We start from the raw sequence: 17,141 nt of genomic DNA, 5'->3' as shown, positions 1-17,141 counted from the left end.
AAATGAATCACTGACAGTGTCACCAGCAAAGCACCCCGACACTATCACACCTCCTCCATGCTTCACGGTGGGAACCACACATGCAGAGATCATCCGTTCACCTACTCTGCGTCTCACAAAGACACGGTGGTTGGAACCAAAAATCTCAAATGTGGACTCGTTAGACCAAAGGACAGATTTTCACCGGTCTAATGTCCATTGCTCATGTTTATTGGCCCAAGCAAGTCTCTTCTTATTGGTGTCCTTTAGTAGTGGTTTCTTTGCAGCAATTCGACCATGAAGGCCTGATTCACACAGTCTCCTCTGAACAGTTGATGTTGAGATGTGTCTGTTACTTGAACTCTGAAGCATTTATTTGGGCTGCAATTTCTGAGGCTGATAACTCTAATGAACTCATCCTCTGCAGCAGAGGTAACTCTGGGTCTTCCTTTCCTGTGGTGGTCCTCATGAGATCCAGTTTCATCATAGCGCTTGATGGTTTTTGCCACTGCACTTGAAGAAACTTTCAAAGTTCTTTACATTTTCCAGATTGACTGACCATCATGTCTTTAAAGTAATGATGGACTGTCATTTATTTGCTTATTTGAGCTGTTCTTCCCATAATATGGACTTGGTCTTTTACCAAATAGGGCTATCTTCTGTAAACCACCCCTACCTTGTGACAACACAATGGATTGCCTCAAACGCATTAAGAAGGAAAGAAATTCCACAAATGTACTTTTAACAAGGCACACCTGTTAATTGAAATGCATTCCAGGTGACAACCTCATGAAGCTGGTTGAGAGAATACCAAGAGTGTGCAAAGCTGTCATCAAGGCAAAGGGTGGCTACTTTGAAGAATCTCAAATATTTGTATTTGTTTAACACTTTTTTGGTTACTACATGATTCCATATGTGTTCTTTCATAGTTTTGATGTCTTCACTATTATTGTACAATGTAAAAATAAAGAAAAACCCTTGAATGAATAGGTGTCCAAACTTTTGACTGGTACTGTATATGGTCAACTGCAAGTGCTGTTAGTGTGAAGTGGAAACATCTAGGAGCAACAACAGCTCAGCCGCGAAGTGGTAGTCCACACAAGCTCACAGGAAGGGACCGCAGAGTGCTGAAGCGCGTAAAGATTGTATGCCCTCGGTTGCAACACTTACTATCCAAACTGCCCCTGCAAGCAACATCTCCACAATAACTGTTTGTCCGGAGCTTCATGAAATGGGTTTCCATGGCCGAGCAGCCGCACACAAACCTAAGATATCCTTGTGCAATGCCAAGCTGGAGTGATGTAAAGCTTGCCGCCATTGGACTCTGGACCAGTGGAAAGGCGTTCTCTGGAGTGATGAATCACGCTTTACCATCTGGTAGTCCGGTGGACGAATCTGGGTTTGGCGGATGCCCCAATGCATGGAACCAACTGTAAAGTTTGGTGGAGGAGAAATAATGGTCTGGGGCTTTTTTTCATGGTTCGGGCCAGGCCCCTTAGTTCCAATGAAGGAAAATCTTAATGTTACGGCATATAATGACATTGTAGACAATTCTGTGCTTCCAACTTTGTCAACAGTTTGGGGAAGGCCCTCTCCGGTTTCAGCATGACAATGCCCCCGTGCACAAAACCCTTGTCTGGCCTGTCTGGCCTGCACAGAGCCCTGACCAACTCCATCAAACACCTTTGGGATGAACTGGAAAGCTGACTGCAAGCCTGGCCTCATCGCCCAACATGAGTGCCCGCCCTCACTAATGCTCTTGTGGCTGAATGGAAGCAAGTCCTCGCAGCAATGTTCCAACATCTAGTGGAAAGCCTTCCCGGAAGAGTGGAGGCTATTATAACAGCAAAGGGGGGACTAACTCCAGATTAATGCCCATGATTTTGGAATGAGATGTTCGAAGAGCAAGTGTCCACATACTTATGGTCATGTAGTGTATTTTGCTCTTTCACACCGAGGATTGGTGATTATCGAGGCCGGGAGTGTTGGAAAGATATTTCAAATACTGAGGAACTAATAATTTGCGATTGATGATTAAAAAAAACAGGCTTTGTTGACTTACTGTGTGAGATGAAGAAAACATTTCTGAGAAGCTCAGCTTATTAGTGGTGGACGTGGTGAGTTATGACAATCAGAAATCAGACATTGCCAAATGGTCACTTTTCTACTTTTGCATGCAGGGGATCAAGTAGACCTACTTCTGTGTATGCTGAGGCGTACATGCTCCCTCAAGTTATCAGGAAAGAGAAACCAGACACATGCTCACATGGAGAACTCCAAACAAAATACAATAAAAAAAATGACTAAACTCGTAATGGTTATGAAATAAACTTGTTTCTCACAAGTGTAGCAGGTTGTGAACTCAGCAGACACGTTCCCAGTCCGAGAATGACAACAGTGGGCCTAAATACACCATTAACAGAAATTAATATAACCAAATGATGGGGGATTAAAGGTACATGTACTAGGTCTTCTGGTGACAGGTATGGGGGAAATTATGTTTTTAAATTACATATAAAGGGCAAGCAATTCACACAAAGAAACAATGAATGGCAAGAATTGGCGAGAGACAGCTGAGCACATTCTGGAGAGCTGAGTGTATGCATTCTGGAGAAAGACACTCCTCCCCTTCTTCTTGTTGCAACATTTTCAATTATACTCAACACACATTATCTTCACACATATTTTAGATGCTATTCACTAACAGCACAGCTGGACCTACTGCCATGCGCACTACCCATTTTTTTTTTTTTAAAGCTAATGATCCTCTGTGTCTAAGTCATGCTCCCTGGTGTAGAATTTTGAATGATTTTATTTAGACAGGAGTAATTATATAATGTTGGCAACATCAATTTACTTTCGGGGAAACCATCATCCTAACAGTGCACTGTGCACCTGCCCACTTTCCTTTACCAATTCGTTTGAGGCTGAAATCAGGGTTCTGTATATAATGACGAGATGCTCATGTCTCTGCCGTAACATTGGGAGTATTTGTCCAAAAGGCTGGAAGGCAGGTAACAAGTTTAGGTCTGCATATTATTCCCATAGAAATGCATTGGGCTTATTCTGTACATATTTTGGCGAGAGTGAGCCCTCTCGCGTCCTCTATGCCGAAACTCACTGGAGAAAGCATCCGGGCGAGCGAAACAGCATCCCTCTATAGTCCATGATTCTGTCCATATGTCGCCACATTCGGAAATTACCTTTACATTTCTATTGCGCAATCTGTACGCTTCAATTTTACAGATTGAATAGAGCCCCAAGTCATCTGTAGTGTTTCAGTTAATTTCCTGCTCCTGACAGGTCCTGCATTATGCGCCACCACACTATACATGTACCGTATGTGTAAAGTAGACTGCTTCCGTCCCCCCTTATAAGGTGTCTTGAAGCTCCATTGGTTACCATTCAATTAGGCTTCGGGGGAAAAGTGCTGCATCTGACAGCATTGCATGCGGTATTGATTTAGTCATGGGTAACTGCATATGTGGAGTGTGTCTGAAAAGCTTAAATTCTTGTTAATCTAACTGCACTGTCCAATTTACAGTAGCTATTACAGTGAACGAATACCACGCTATTGTTTGAGGAGAGTGCACAATCATAAAATGTATTAATAAACCAATTGGCACATCTGAGCAGTCTTGATACAACGTTTTGAACATATATACAATGGTTCATTGGATCAGTCTAAAACTTTTCACATACACTGCTGCCATCTAGTGGCCGAAATCTAAATTGCGCCTGGGCTAGAATAATACATTATGGCCTTTCTCTTGCATTTCAAAGATGATGGTACAAAAAAAAAAAAATCTTTATATTAACTTTTACCAGATTTAATATGTTATATTCTCCTACAATTATTTCACATTTCCACAAACTTCAAAGTGTTTCCTTTCAAATGGTATCAGGAATATGCATATCCTTGTTTCAGGTCCTGAGCTACAGGCAGTTAGATTTGGGTATGTCATTTTAGGTGAAAATTGGGAAAAAAAGGGTTGGATCCTTAAGAGGTTTTTAAGTTGGTCCACTCTGGACTCCAAAGGCAACAAGCCCACCTCCCGGAAGTCCTGTACCCCTATGTGGATCCTAGGGGGGACATTCAGCATATACACTACCTGATAACATTATTTTGCATGACCTGCATTCTCCTTTTCAGCTTTTTGATAGCCCACTATACCAAGCAGAGCAGGCATTATCAAAATGACACTGAATCAAGGTTGAGACAAGCAGTTTCTTAACTTTGATGTTAAAATATCTAGTGCTACGATATAAAATGTATATTTGTTAGTCATTTTAGAAATAATTTTTAGCAGCAATCATGTCTCCAGAAAGGGATTGATCTAGGGACACACCAAGATAAGATACACTTATTTTAGATTCAATCTCCTTGCCTGCACAGTTTACCTTTATCTTGTCAGCCCTAAGCAATCTACATTTTTTTCCAAACAAAATCGATTCAGTTTTTCCCAAATGTAGTGACACTTTGTTGTCAGTCAACCAATCTCTAAAAAATGCAATTCCTCACTCAGGGTCTCTTCTAGTCAATATAACTATTTGTTCAGCACTTTTGAAAGGTACAGCAACAGAACATGGGCCGTTCTTACAGTATTCTCCCTGTACACCAAACCAGAACTTTAAGATAAATAAAGGGGGCATATTAGCGGACAATGAAAGCTCCTTACAATATTTGATGATTACATTTATCTAAAACAAGCTATAGACTACATGTGCACTACCAAGTCAGAACAGGACTTATTATTTATAGGGAAATGGACCAAATTATTAGGGTGAGGCACATGGGCTAATAACAGCTTACTACACAACATACACTTAGTATTACTTTCTTAGTTACAGTATACATGTCTCCCTGGCATATTACAACATTTATGCAAGACATTTTTGGATTCCCCTTGTTGTGCTGTGTTCACTTGAACAGCAAGGTGGTGAAAACTTTGTCATCCAAGTCTGGCATTCTCTGGATTTATGGTGCTTTCAAGACAACTGGGAACTCAATAAAAAACAAAGTCGAATCATAATGTCAGGGATCTTCAGGTCGGGGCTCTAGAAAGAGGTCAGAGTATTATTTTTTTTTACCCCTTTTCTCCCCAATTTCGTGGTATCCAATTGGTAGTTACAGTCTTGTCTCATCGCTGCAACTCCCGTATGGACTCAGGAGAGGCGAAGGTCAGAGCCGTGCGTCCAAGGGTTGTGTTTGACAATGCCCACTTAACCTGGATGCCAGCAGTTCCAATGTGTCAGAGGAAACACCGTGCACCTGGCGACCGCCACAGGAGTCGCCAAACCCTCCCCTAACCTGGACGATGCTGGGCCAATTGTGCTCCGCCCCATGGGTCTCCTGGTCACGGCCGGCTGTGACAAAGCCTGGACTCGTACCCAGAATCTCTAGTGGCACAGCTAGCATTGCAATGCAGTGCCTTAGATCACTACGCCACTCGGGAGGCGAGGTCAGAGTTGCCGAGTTGGAATTCCGAGTAGGATGACCGTTCAAAACTTATTTTCCTCAGTCAGAGCTCGTTTTTTTCCAAGTTCCCAGTGGTCTTGGACTCACTGAAGTTTGAGATTTACCCAACTTCCAATTGTTTTGAATGAGGCAGAAGTCATGCTTGATTGATAGCATGGCTAATGTATTCAACCTTTTCTGGCCCACGTTGTTGAATGTTTATCCTTTTAAGCGTGGAAAAGAGACCCTTAAACCACACACCTACTCCACTGAATAGTGTCTAATGGCCAATGAGCACCAATACATTTTATTTATAATTTCTCTTCATTTTACTAGGCAAGTCAGTTAAGAACAAATTCTTATTTTCAACAACGGCCTAGGAACAGTGGGTTAACTGCCTTGTCAGCTCAGGGATTCGATCTTGCAACCTTTCGGTTACTAGTCCAACGCTCTAAACACTAGGCTATGCTGCCGCCCCATATGACAAGGATTGAAAAGGATTTGCCAATACTGTAGATTGTCAATGTGATTCATGTTGATGACTGCTTGTCTTGCTTGCTTGCTAAGATTTTGAAAGCTAGTGTAGATATAATGTGATTTGATGTCAATTATCTGTGGCCAATGACCTTGAGCCTTCTTGGATGGGCACTTCTAATGTAACTCTATGGCAGCACCCAAGTGGCTTGAATTTTCGAGCTCTCTCCATAGATTTTGCAGTAAGGTATTGTCCCCATGAGTGACAGAACACTGAGCCAATCACAGCGCAACTAGAGAACATTACCAACCCCTACGCTGTGTATTTTACACTGGCTGACCCACCACCACAGAGAGCACTGAGTTAGGCTGAAACACCTGCATTTTGGAGCTGCCTTTCTCAAGAAAGCAAAAAAAAAAAAGACCAAGTTTGTATTGCTTTATTAACTCAATGATTAAAAAAAAGAGTACATTGTTTGCAAACTGATATGTGACACATATTAGTGCCAAAATAACATGCAAAACATATCACATATATATTTATTTATTATTATTATTATTTATTTTTTTGCCCCACCAGCCCTGAATGACGGGCCGTCCCTGCTGCCTCGTTAATTCTCATAACCCGCTATGTTAGTTCTCCTAACTGCCTACATGAATTATCCTAACCGGTTTAACTAAAACACTACAAGGAAGCCGCAAGCAGCCACACTAAACGGTCATGAGTGACAACCAATCTGCCCAATTAGCTGTTATGTTTCCATACACCCACTTATGTTGATCTAATTTCGCACGCCCACTTTCAGACACTCCACATATGCAATTCCCCATACTGGATCAAATTATTAGGGTTAGGTTAGTCCTCTCCAATCGGGGAACGTTGTCATTTAATGAATGGGTTCATTCGTTTAATGGCATGACTTGGAAGTGGCCAGTATGAAAACAGCAGGCCAGTAGGATTCAGAAAGATCTGTGAGAAAACGCCTAGAAATAACTCTGTGAGATGTGCGCATGCCATGCACATGTGCAGAGGTTCATGGTGATTACTTCAAAACTGTTAATCCAATTCACGAAAGATAGAAATAGCACAGAGAAGAAAAGAAACGTGCCCGCGGTTAATGAAAGAGCATCCCAGTTTCCCCGTTTGCCTACTCCACCTAAACATTTCAAGAGTCATTAGAACTGTGCGCTTGTCACAGCAAACTACAGCCAGGCACTTATTAAAAACATGGATTTATTGTTCGAAAGTAATATTACCCAAATTAGGTGTTCCAACCCGATAATTATTTTATTAGTATACTATAACACATTAGAGAAAACTGTGAGTGATATAAATATTCCAATGCGATAAATAAAGGCGTTTTCTCCTGTGCACGAGCTCAAAATAAAATCCTGCAGGAGTGATCGAGCCCATCACTCCAGAGATGATGAGCAGACTCCCCTTACCTCGAGCAAATCAAATCAAATGTATTTATATAGCCCTTCTTACATCAGCTGATATCTCAAAGCAACTTGCGTCTTTCTGGAATGCTGGCGCGCGTGTCAGCTGTGAGCCAATCCGTGGCCCCAAACGTCACTATGTGGTTCTCATGGTCTGTGTTTAAAACGGTGCACCGCATTCTCTGACCACTTGAGCCTCGAGTTTATTCCTCTGTCATTGGTTACAGCGCGCAAAGACGATGCACCGCTAGGGGACCACCGTTCACGCACTGACACCTTCAGGTGGACACCGACTGTGGAGAGCATCTGTACCCTGGTAAGGCGATGGAGAACTCAAGCGTGGTGGTCACTGATGTTCCAACTGCTGGCCTAACAGAATTCCTCAACTTCACCATGAATGACACCATCTCCCGACTCTACGAAGGCTTCACAGATGAGCTCGCCATGACAGAATTACGCGTAACGAACGACCCGGTATCTCTGAAAGTCAACACTCTAAGGACTGCGTTTGCTGCTGGGCTTCGGGCTAAACTGCCACCGACGGAACCCGCTCACTTGGTGATTGCTTTTTGGGATTCCCCGCTAAATCACGGAATCAATGTGTTTGTAGGGATTGTCCTGTGCTTCACCATGCTGGGCCTAGGGTGTACGGTAGATGTGAGCCAGCTTGGGGAACATATCCGCAGACCCATCGGGATTCTGCTGGCGATAGTGTGCCAGTTTGTTATCATGCCCCTGGTCGCCTTCCTGCTTGCTTTGGCATTCTCTCTCGACGATGTGGCGGCTATGGCCGTGCTACTGTGTGGCTGCTGTCCAGGAGGAAACCTATCCAACATCATGTCGTTATTAGTGAACGGGGAGATGAATCTGAGGTAACTAAAGGAACGAATACAACTACCTCCCACCTTTCCAAGTGGACTATAAAATGTACCTCAAATAAAAAGATCTCAATTTATAGCCTACTTGGATGAATGGAAACCTAAACCTATATTAATTGATACATTGTCCGATATTGCACTTTATTCACGATGCCTATAACTCGAAGTTTAGACACACGTAGCCTATTACTTGGATTTTACGCATATTGGTAGAGTTTTACGCATGACAATTAAAATGGAATTTTACGCACGGTCGTATCTCCAGCATAGCCTACTGTTGGGACTTGTGGTCCAAATTGTCAAAACAGATTGATTTGAACACATCTTAATTTATTAAATAGAACACGATGTCATTATTTGAGGATCCATCACTTAATATTCGTCCACCATTCTAAAAAGTAATATTAATGTACTGGTCACTCTGCTTTTGGGGACTCGAATAAAGTTCATGTGACGGTGTGATACACTTTTGTCTTTATCTTTTCAGCATCATCATGACCATTTCATCCACGGTCCTAGCGCTGGTTCTGATGCCTCTGTGTCTGTGGATATACAGCCGCGCCTGGATCAACACCCCGGTGGTCAACCTGATGCCGTTCGGCGCGATCATCCTCACCCTCTGTAGCACTCTCATCCCCATCGGCCTGGGGGTCTTGCTCCGGTACCGCTACAACCGAGCTGCGGACATCGTTTTAAAGGTCTATAGAGGAAGGTTTGGAGACGGGTTGACTGGTTCATTGTGAGATTGAGAGCACTTGGCACATACTTTAGACAGCTAGTGAAAAGCTGTTTTGTTATATTCCTTTGCCCTTCTCCTTTTTATAGTTTAGTTTAGAAATATGACATTACACGAAATTCATCAATAAAATGTATTAGATCTAGGTACTATATAAAGAATACATATGTAGAATTACCTACATTATTTCCTGATTCTAAGTGTCACATTAACAAGACTAAAATAGTACATTTTATGATTAAACAGGGTAGTTTTGCAAGTAAAATAAATCAACATTTTTGTAAAAGTCATTTGTGGATCTTTTGACTTTGTAATCACGAGTGTGACATTGTACCCATTGAGTCATTTTTTATGTCTAGCTTTTAGTGGCGACAAAGCCTGCCCACATTGCACAGTGACCTCAGAGGCAGAGTACTGTCAGGGAGAGCCCCTCGGCCCCTCCCTTTCAGATGAATGTATCTAAAGGCAGCTCAGACAGGAGAGGGAGGGGCACGAGATGTGTGACAGAGTCATAGAACTGGATGATAGATCCACAGAGGGGAAGGGATGCAAGAAATAACATCGATTCAAGTGGACCATGCTCACTTGTGGCTTTTCCTTGCTGCTTAATAATACTGGTTCTGTTTGAATATCCTGAAAATGCATCCATTGTTTCTTCCCTCCACCCTCCTAAAACTATCTGGATGTAGAGAATGCCGATGTCATAAATCCTTTGTTGATTCCGTGCTGTTTGTTTCCCCAGGTGTCTCTGTGGTCTCTGCTGGTGACCCTGGTGATGCTGTTCATCATGACGGCGGCCATATTGGGGCCAGAGCTGCTGGCCACCATCCCTCCTTCTGTCTATGTGGTGGCTGTCCTGATGCCTGCATGTGGCTACGCTGCAGGCTACGGCCTGGCCACCCTCTTCGACCTACCGCCCAACAGCCGCAGGACCGTGTCCCTGGAGACCGGGTGCCAGAACGTGCAGCTCTGCACAGCCATCCTGAAGATGGCCTTCCCACCACAGCTGATGGGGTGCATGTATATGTTCCCTCTGCTCTACGCCCTCTTCCAGGCAGCCGAGGCCGGCATCGTCATCCTGGCCTACCGGATGTACAGGAAAGAGGTTCTGCACAAACCAGACACAAACCCACCAGGGGGCAACAGGGAGATTGGATATAATAGGTTTGAAGACGAGGATATGGGTTTTGACACTTCTTATGGGGCGGTGATCACGAGTGACCCAAATCTCATCATGCTGGAGCCTTGTCCGGACTCTACTCCTGTTTAGTGCGCATGAGACGATGACGGCCCACCATCGGTGGAGTGGCGCATAAAGACATTCAGGTCCGCTCATGACATCACTATCAAAAACAATCCTGCAGGAGTGTCTCATGACAGGACAGAAGACTGCAACTATTTATGAAGGGAGAGAATGTTACAAAATATATTTGAAGCAATTCATAAGACCATGAAAAAAAATGATGAACAGGTTCATAGAAGTAAAAAAAAAAGCATATCTGAGCTTACTTCAACATTTTTTTTGTATGAATCAAAATGGCTGTGAAAATGGATTTCATAAAATATATTCATCCACTCTCCCATTACTGATGCAGGACAACAGCGGTTTGCCAAATGTATCATGTCACTTGCTTGTAAAGTCAAACATGATCATGAGCTACATAGCTAACATTGTCAATGATTGTTTTGCATTCAAAGCAAGTATTCAAGTTCAAGGGTACATGTTTTGGTGCCTATAGTTTCAGTTGAAGAAGAAAAATCATGCAGTACAATTCTTCAACAAAACCTAACTACTCCATATCACCATATATGTACGATGACAACCCGTCTGTAAAATATACAATTGTGTATATGTTTATCAATGTATATTAAAATATATATGATATAGGAAAAATAAAACATCTACTGACACTTCTGCATTCTGTAATCTTGCGCAGTTCCGTTATATTTGCGGATTGGTCTTGGAGGCCAATTTAGGAGGACTGCCACACCTGCGTACAATTAATGAAATCGTGTCTCGTCAATCTATTTAAATTGGTAAACCAAATAACCCAAGTTGGCTGAGGAAAAATGGCTACATATGTAGACGAGTCGATCGACAGTTATTTCTATTCATCTTACAACCCTTATTCTGGCAGGTATCCCAAACCAAAAGGTGCGGGCTGGAGAAACAATTATTTGGCCAACTATGTGGCTACAGAGGACTATTTTGATAACCACCAGCGCGCGCAACTTAAATCCATCTTGTCTCAAATAAACCCCAATCTTACACCGAGGCTACGGAAAGCAAATACCAAAGATGTCGCTGTGCAGGTCAACCCGAAGAAGGATGTCTCCGTGCAGTGCTCCCTCGGCCCAAGGACTCTCATGACCGGAAAGCGAGACGCTTTGCGCAAGAGGAAACAGGAGGCCCAGACACCCGGTAGCCCTGCCGGTAGTCCAGGCAGCTCGGTGGGAGGCGTGCTCTACCCTCGCACACTGGCGGTCTACTCGCCTGTCGCTTCTAGGAGACTTGCATATTTTCTGGAAGACGACAAAGGGGGACCGAGTGAAGCACCGACCGGCGACCCACCTGAAACCGTGAAGGCCGGGAAAAAGAACAAAGGCGAAAAGTCTACAGAGGACAAAACAGAAAAGGCAAAGGACGAAAAGACTGGGCCTGGTAAAAAAACTAGTAAGAAGACTGACCGGTCAGTTACGACCGAGGATGTCAAAGCCGATCAGGATGGATCGGAAGTCAAGACCCGCGTGAGGTTTCAGGTGAGCCCCAAGCGCTGACAATACGTTTATTCGGTCAGTCTGAAAGACCCAAAATAAACATTTGACTTGTGAGTAATTGTATAAGTGGCTGTGTACAAGATGCTCTATGTAATTCGCATTCTGACTAGACTCAATGCCTTCCTAGTTTCTGGAGCAGAAGTATGGGTACTATCACTGCAGAGACTGCAACCTGCGTTGGGAGAGCGCATACGTTTGGTGCGTCCAAGGAACGAGTAAGGTATAGTAAGCTGGTCCATTCAATCCCTGACATATGACTAGTGTTAGTGCCTCTTATCAAGTGCCGTCTCTGTTTCAGGTCTACTTCAAGCAGTTCTGTAGAACCTGCCAGAAGTCCTTCAATCCTTACCGGGTGGAGGACATCACATGCCAGGTTAAGGATCTAGGCCTCTGTACATTGTTAAACTCACAAACCAACAGGTTAAACCATGACTTGACACTAAACTTGGGTCCTCCACTTAACCTTGTCCTCTGTCTCCACAGACTTGCAACAAGTCGCGCTGCGTGTGCGAAGTGACCCCTCGCCACATTGACCCCAAACGCCCCCACAGACAGGATCTGTGTGGCAGGTGCAAGGGCAAGCGGCTCTCCTGTGACCGCACCTTCAGTTTCAAATACATCATCTAGCAGGAACCTGCACATGAACATCTAAGTCCTGCAGCCCAGAGAAGCCCCTGTGCACATTTAATGAGGCTCTGGGATGGAGAATACTTTTGGATTTCATTATTTTCTGTTATGCCTTTTATTTTCATTATGATAGTGATTGCAGGAAAACACTTCTGAATGTGAAATAAAGTGGCAATACCAAGCAGTCTACATTCTGTGGCATTCTTCTCTCCCTGTCTAGGATGGCTTGTCAGTGGTTAAATGCTAATCACTATGCATGTGACGGTCAGTGGCGCAAGCTTGTAGTAGTATGTCAGCTATTGAGCTCAGCAGCATAGTTCAATGCACACCAAATTGGTCAAGTTAAGCAATAATTTTGCTAAAACTGTCTGGTCTAATTAACCTGAACTTGCAGTCAGAGGTTTGACTTTTAAATGTGTGGAAATAACATGTTCTGTCTGCAATGGGCCTTTAACTGAATAACAGCAGAGAAATTCATATCAAGTTTTTATTTATCCAGAGAGAAGGCTTGGTATGTGATGACAAAAGTATATTGGTAATGCATCCCTACAATAAACAATTTCAGGTAAATATCTGTTAAATAACTAAGATCAGCATTCAAATGCAACAGACAAGTTCTCTGAGGAATGAGTACAGTGATCGTTTACAATGTGCCATGACAAGTTTCCTGCAACACTTTCAGACATCAAGTTCATGTTTGGCAGGCAGCAAGCAGTGCCTTTTCAGAAGCAAAAGCAGAGCCTTAATGGCAGCAGTTTCCCCTCAGAACACAGGGCCGTGGCACACCATCAGTGCAGCTGTGCGCAGCCAACATGGACAAACACAGGCCTCAGTTTCCCCTCATAAGTCTTCTTAGAGGAGCCTGTTCCGGGGTACAGGGCCAACATGGAGATCACAGTGGAGAAAAGGAATGCATAGGACTGGGCTTGGTTGGGCTGTGGCAGTCCAACAGGAAGCAGAATCTACGCTAGCTAGCGCCTTTAACCAGTTCAAATTGACTCTGAGCCACAATCCCCACCAGGCAGGCCAATCTTTGGGAAATGTTAAAGTTCGTGTGAAAGGATTATAATAGTGGAGCGGGTCATTAGTTACTCAATATCAGCCATCAGCTTCATACATCCTATTCGGATTAACAGTGCAACAAAAGTACAAGGGGAAAATACTGGTTTTACACTACATTTTCTAAAATATATACAGAGTAAAATAAGTTAGATGTTTACATAATGAGTTGTAGCCAGTCTGCACTTCTGTGCAATTATATGCATTTGTGTATACAAGAATATTAAATGTACACCACACAGCCTAAAGTCTACAGGTAGCTACTTATTTGGTTACAGAGTGAGTTTCATTAGAAGACCTGCTGAAGATGATGCTAGTCTCCAACGCAGGTCAATAAACAGATCCATTTATCTTTTTCCAGTCCCTAAGGGGGGGGGGGGGGGGGAGACAGCTCCCCTAGAGTTACAATTACACGTTAAATACCCTAACATTTACAACCTAGGATGTTAGCTCTAATAAAAAATAGTACATTTCTCAAAAAATATTATTGCAGTGCTTCTCTCTTTCAAGCATGCTTTTGAAAACTATTATATTTTTTTCTTTGTTTTTGTGTTTGTTTATGAATCTTGACAAGGACTGCCCTGTCCTCTCACAAAGCCACCCGGTTTCCTTCCGGACCGACTCCCAAGGAGCCCATGCTCCAACTCTTCTGCTACAAGAATAACACCACATCTCCCTGACCGAACCTCAAACCCCAACCAGTCTCCTGAGAGGGGCTGAGGAGGCAACTGGCCAATATGGGAGACCCATCAGGTAATTTCCGCCAAAACGCTTCCAGTTTAGCATCATCATCCCCATTGTCGCCTTCCTACTTCTCGCTCCTGGCCCAGTCTTCACCAGTCACATAATACCCCGACTTATTGCAGCTGAATTTGGCAAGGTGGCTTATTCTGGGAAAACAGATACGAGCTTTTAAAGTATTTTATATATGTAATATATATTAATATGAGTCACAGTTATTCCCACACATCCTTTAGCCCTTATTAGGTGGAGTCTCTTCTGTCCTCCCCTGACACACGTCCCTGTCTCCCCAGCCTCCAGAGCAGATGGAAGCTGTGGGTGGTACAGGAGAGGTCTACTGCAGTCCAGTCTAGACTAGTCCAGTCCAGTCTTTGGGCCTGAAGGCTCACAGTCCAGTGCTGACCACTGTGGTCTGGGGGGCCTGGGCCTGGCTCAGAGCCTCTCTGATCTGCAGGTTGAGCTCCATGAGGCGCCCGCTGGCCTGGGACAGGTCCCTGCTGGGCCCCACCACGGCCAGGCAGCCTGTCTGGCCCAGCGTCTGGTGACGGAAGTAGATGTGCAGGAGAGTCTGGACCGCGTCGTCTGACTCGTTCCCAAAGATGTCGTTAGGCCACAGAGACCTAGTGGAGGAGAGAGAGGAGGAAGAGAGCATCAGGACAGAAGACTTGACGCATGCCTGTGTAGTCTATACATTGAGGAATAGATGTAGGGTAGAAAAGATGTTGTCCTTCGTTTCTTTACCTGAAGGTTTTGACCTGTGTGAGGGCAGAGCCGAAGTCTCTGGCTCTCAGGGTCTCAATCAGTGATTGGATGGCTGTCTCCGTACTGGTCTGGGAGGCATCCGACACGCCCACATCCTCCTGTCCATCAACCCCCGACTCCACCTGCTTCAAACAGCTCTCAAGGATGGCCAGCTCCTCTGACATGTTGGTCACCTTGGAGACACACCCAAAAAGGTCAGATAACCACAGAGATAATCTCACGTGTATTTGAGCACGTGCAAGACTTGTCTAGAAAGTCAATGAAGCAATGCAATTAGTATTGATGTGATTAATTGAAAAATCTGACCTCATCTCTCCATGTGAGAAATGATTCACTCTCATTCAGGGGATTTAATGAGATTTATCTCCAGTAAAAAACCATGAGACAGCAGGGCTAGACAGCAGCAGAACATCTAGATAGGGACTGAGAGAGTGCCTGACTGTCACTATGTCTGAGTGCTTGTATGTCTGGTCGGCAAAATCGTGCGCGTGAGAGAAAGAGCATATACATGGAGGTATCTTGGAGAATGTTTATATCTTTTCTCCAGGGCACATTTGTACATCGTCATCTACAAAAATGGCTCATGACTTTACAGATCGACTTTTGCCGTTACAGTATCTTTCATTCCAAAAAGCATAAGCTTGCTCGTTCACCCACTGAATGGCAGGCACACACAATCCATGTCTCAATTGTCTCAAGGCTTAAAAAAAATCATTTAACCTGTCTCCTCCCCTTCATCTACACTGATTGAAGTGGATTTACAAGGTGACATCAATAAGGGATCATAGCTTTAACTTAAATTTACCTGGTCAGTCTCATGGAAAGAGCGGGTGTTCCTAATGTTTTGTACACTCAGTGTATATACACAGGAAGCAAGTGAGTTTAATTGAGCGTGTGCGTTGTCACTGCTTGTTTTCCTTTCAGGGAAGATGTGGTGTCTGAAGCTTTCCTGAAACCAACCTGAAGTCCAATTAAAGAGCTCATTGGGGAAGGGAAATAAACCAAACAGACCCTCTCTGTGTTGACCTAGCACACACTGGTGCGTGAGACGTGAAACACTCCAAGTGTGCTTCAGTGGGTGACTTGCGATGTTACTTTTTGGCATGTAAATAAATGACACAACTGACCCCTATTAACACAGCCTAGAACTGTTTTCATGCTGCCCTTCTGTACCACCCACATGGAGTGTCCCACCACACAGGCCCTGTTGAGAAGTGTTTGGGTGCAAACCCCTTGCCCAGTCTCACCTCTGCCTCTCTCTTGATGGTGTCCACATGACTGATGAGTTTGCAGTAGGCCTGGAAGAGCAGCAGCAGCTGGAAGTGCAGTTTATAGAGCCTGCGACACAGCTCCAGCTCCTACAGAGAGAGAGAGCAGAGACAGTAACACACCGCTCACACGCGCTACAGCCACACCAGGTCATAATGGTCACGTGATAAGACGGACGGATATCCTGGGTTAGAGACTAACGGGGGAGGAGATGAAAGGGTTAACAAGGCGCGGAGCGATGTCCCTACAGCAGGGGTCTCCAACCTTTTCTAGCATGAGTTACTTTAAAAAAAAAAACATTTAAACCTTGTGAGCTACTTCTTTTTTTGAGCTTTCAAATAGCTACTTTCTTCTCTTCTCCCCCCGCAGCTCTTCCCCGGGTCCTTAGTGTACAAGACAAAGTAGTGCACGGTGTTCTGTCAATACACCTTTGGAGTATAAACAACTCCACGGGGGGCCCTATAAAATCTGTGATTTCTTTCCCAAATTATGTTCTCAGTTTTATTTTTCCTCACTTCCATTCAGCCACAAGACCATTAGTGAGGTCGGGCACTGATGTTGGGTGATTAGGCCTGGCTCGCAGTCGGCGTTCCAATGCATCCCAAAGGTGTTAGATGGGGTTGAGGTCAGGGCTCTGTGTAGGCCAGACAAGTTCTTCCACACCGGTCTTGACAAGCCATTCCTGTATGGTCCTCGCTTTGTGCATGGGGGCATTGTCATGCCGTTGCCACAAAGTTGGAAGCACAGAATCGTCTAGAATGTCACCGTATGCTGTAGCGTTAAGATTTCCCTTCACTGGAACTAAGGGGGCCTAGACTGAACCATGAAAAACAACCCCAGACCATTATTCCTCCTCCACCAAACTTTATAGTTGGCACTATGCAGTCGGGCAGGTTCCCTTCTCCTGGCATCTGCCAAACCCAGATTCGTGCGTTGGACT

At 44.2% G+C, this 17,141-nt stretch overlaps 3 protein-coding genes across 23 annotated transcripts in view; 2 read left to right on the top strand and 1 right to left on the bottom strand.

Moving 5' to 3' along the window:
- Positions 1-7,553: 7,553 nt before the first annotated feature.
- Positions 7,554-10,884, top strand: LOC106584105 (putative sodium/bile acid cotransporter 4). Its single transcript, XM_014168967.3, has 3 exons — positions 7,554-8,223; positions 8,717-8,927; positions 9,708-10,884. Exons 1-3 carry the CDS (start codon positions 7,676-7,678, stop codon positions 10,233-10,235), a joined length of 1,287 nt encoding a protein of 428 aa, XP_014024442.1. The 5' UTR covers positions 7,554-7,675; the 3' UTR covers positions 10,236-10,884.
- Positions 10,885-10,917: 33 nt separating this feature from the next.
- LOC106584106 (zygote arrest protein 1) lies at positions 10,918-13,830 on the top strand. Its single transcript, XM_014168968.3, has 4 exons — positions 10,918-11,725; positions 11,871-11,963; positions 12,042-12,116; positions 12,227-13,830. The coding sequence occupies exons 1-4, from the start codon at positions 11,036-11,038 to the stop codon at positions 12,368-12,370; spliced, it is 1,002 nt and encodes a 333-aa protein (XP_014024443.1). The 5' UTR covers positions 10,918-11,035; the 3' UTR covers positions 12,371-13,830.
- Positions 12,844-17,141, bottom strand: part of LOC106584104 (protein furry homolog-like) — a 92,617-nt gene continuing 88,319 nt past the window's right edge. For all 21 annotated transcript variants that reach the window (XM_082967970.1, XM_082967971.1, XM_082967961.1 and 18 more), the window contains 3 exons: positions 16,180-16,290; positions 14,912-15,105; positions 12,844-14,790 (listed from right to left, as the gene is read on the bottom strand). In XM_082967970.1, coding sequence (XP_082824096.1) covers positions 14,556-14,790; positions 14,912-15,105; positions 16,180-16,290 — 540 coding nt within the window. In that variant the 3' untranslated portion in view covers positions 12,844-14,555. The remainder of the gene's footprint in view (positions 14,791-14,911; positions 15,106-16,179; positions 16,291-17,141) is intronic.

This window comes from Salmo salar, chromosome 23 (genome assembly GCF_965601325.2).
Source record: "Salmo salar chromosome 23, fSalSal1, whole genome shotgun sequence".
NCBI lineage: Eukaryota > Metazoa > Chordata > Actinopteri > Salmoniformes > Salmonidae > Salmo > Salmo salar.
The sequence above is the reverse complement of the archived record's forward strand: the minus strand, read 5'-3'. Positions and strand labels throughout refer to the sequence as shown.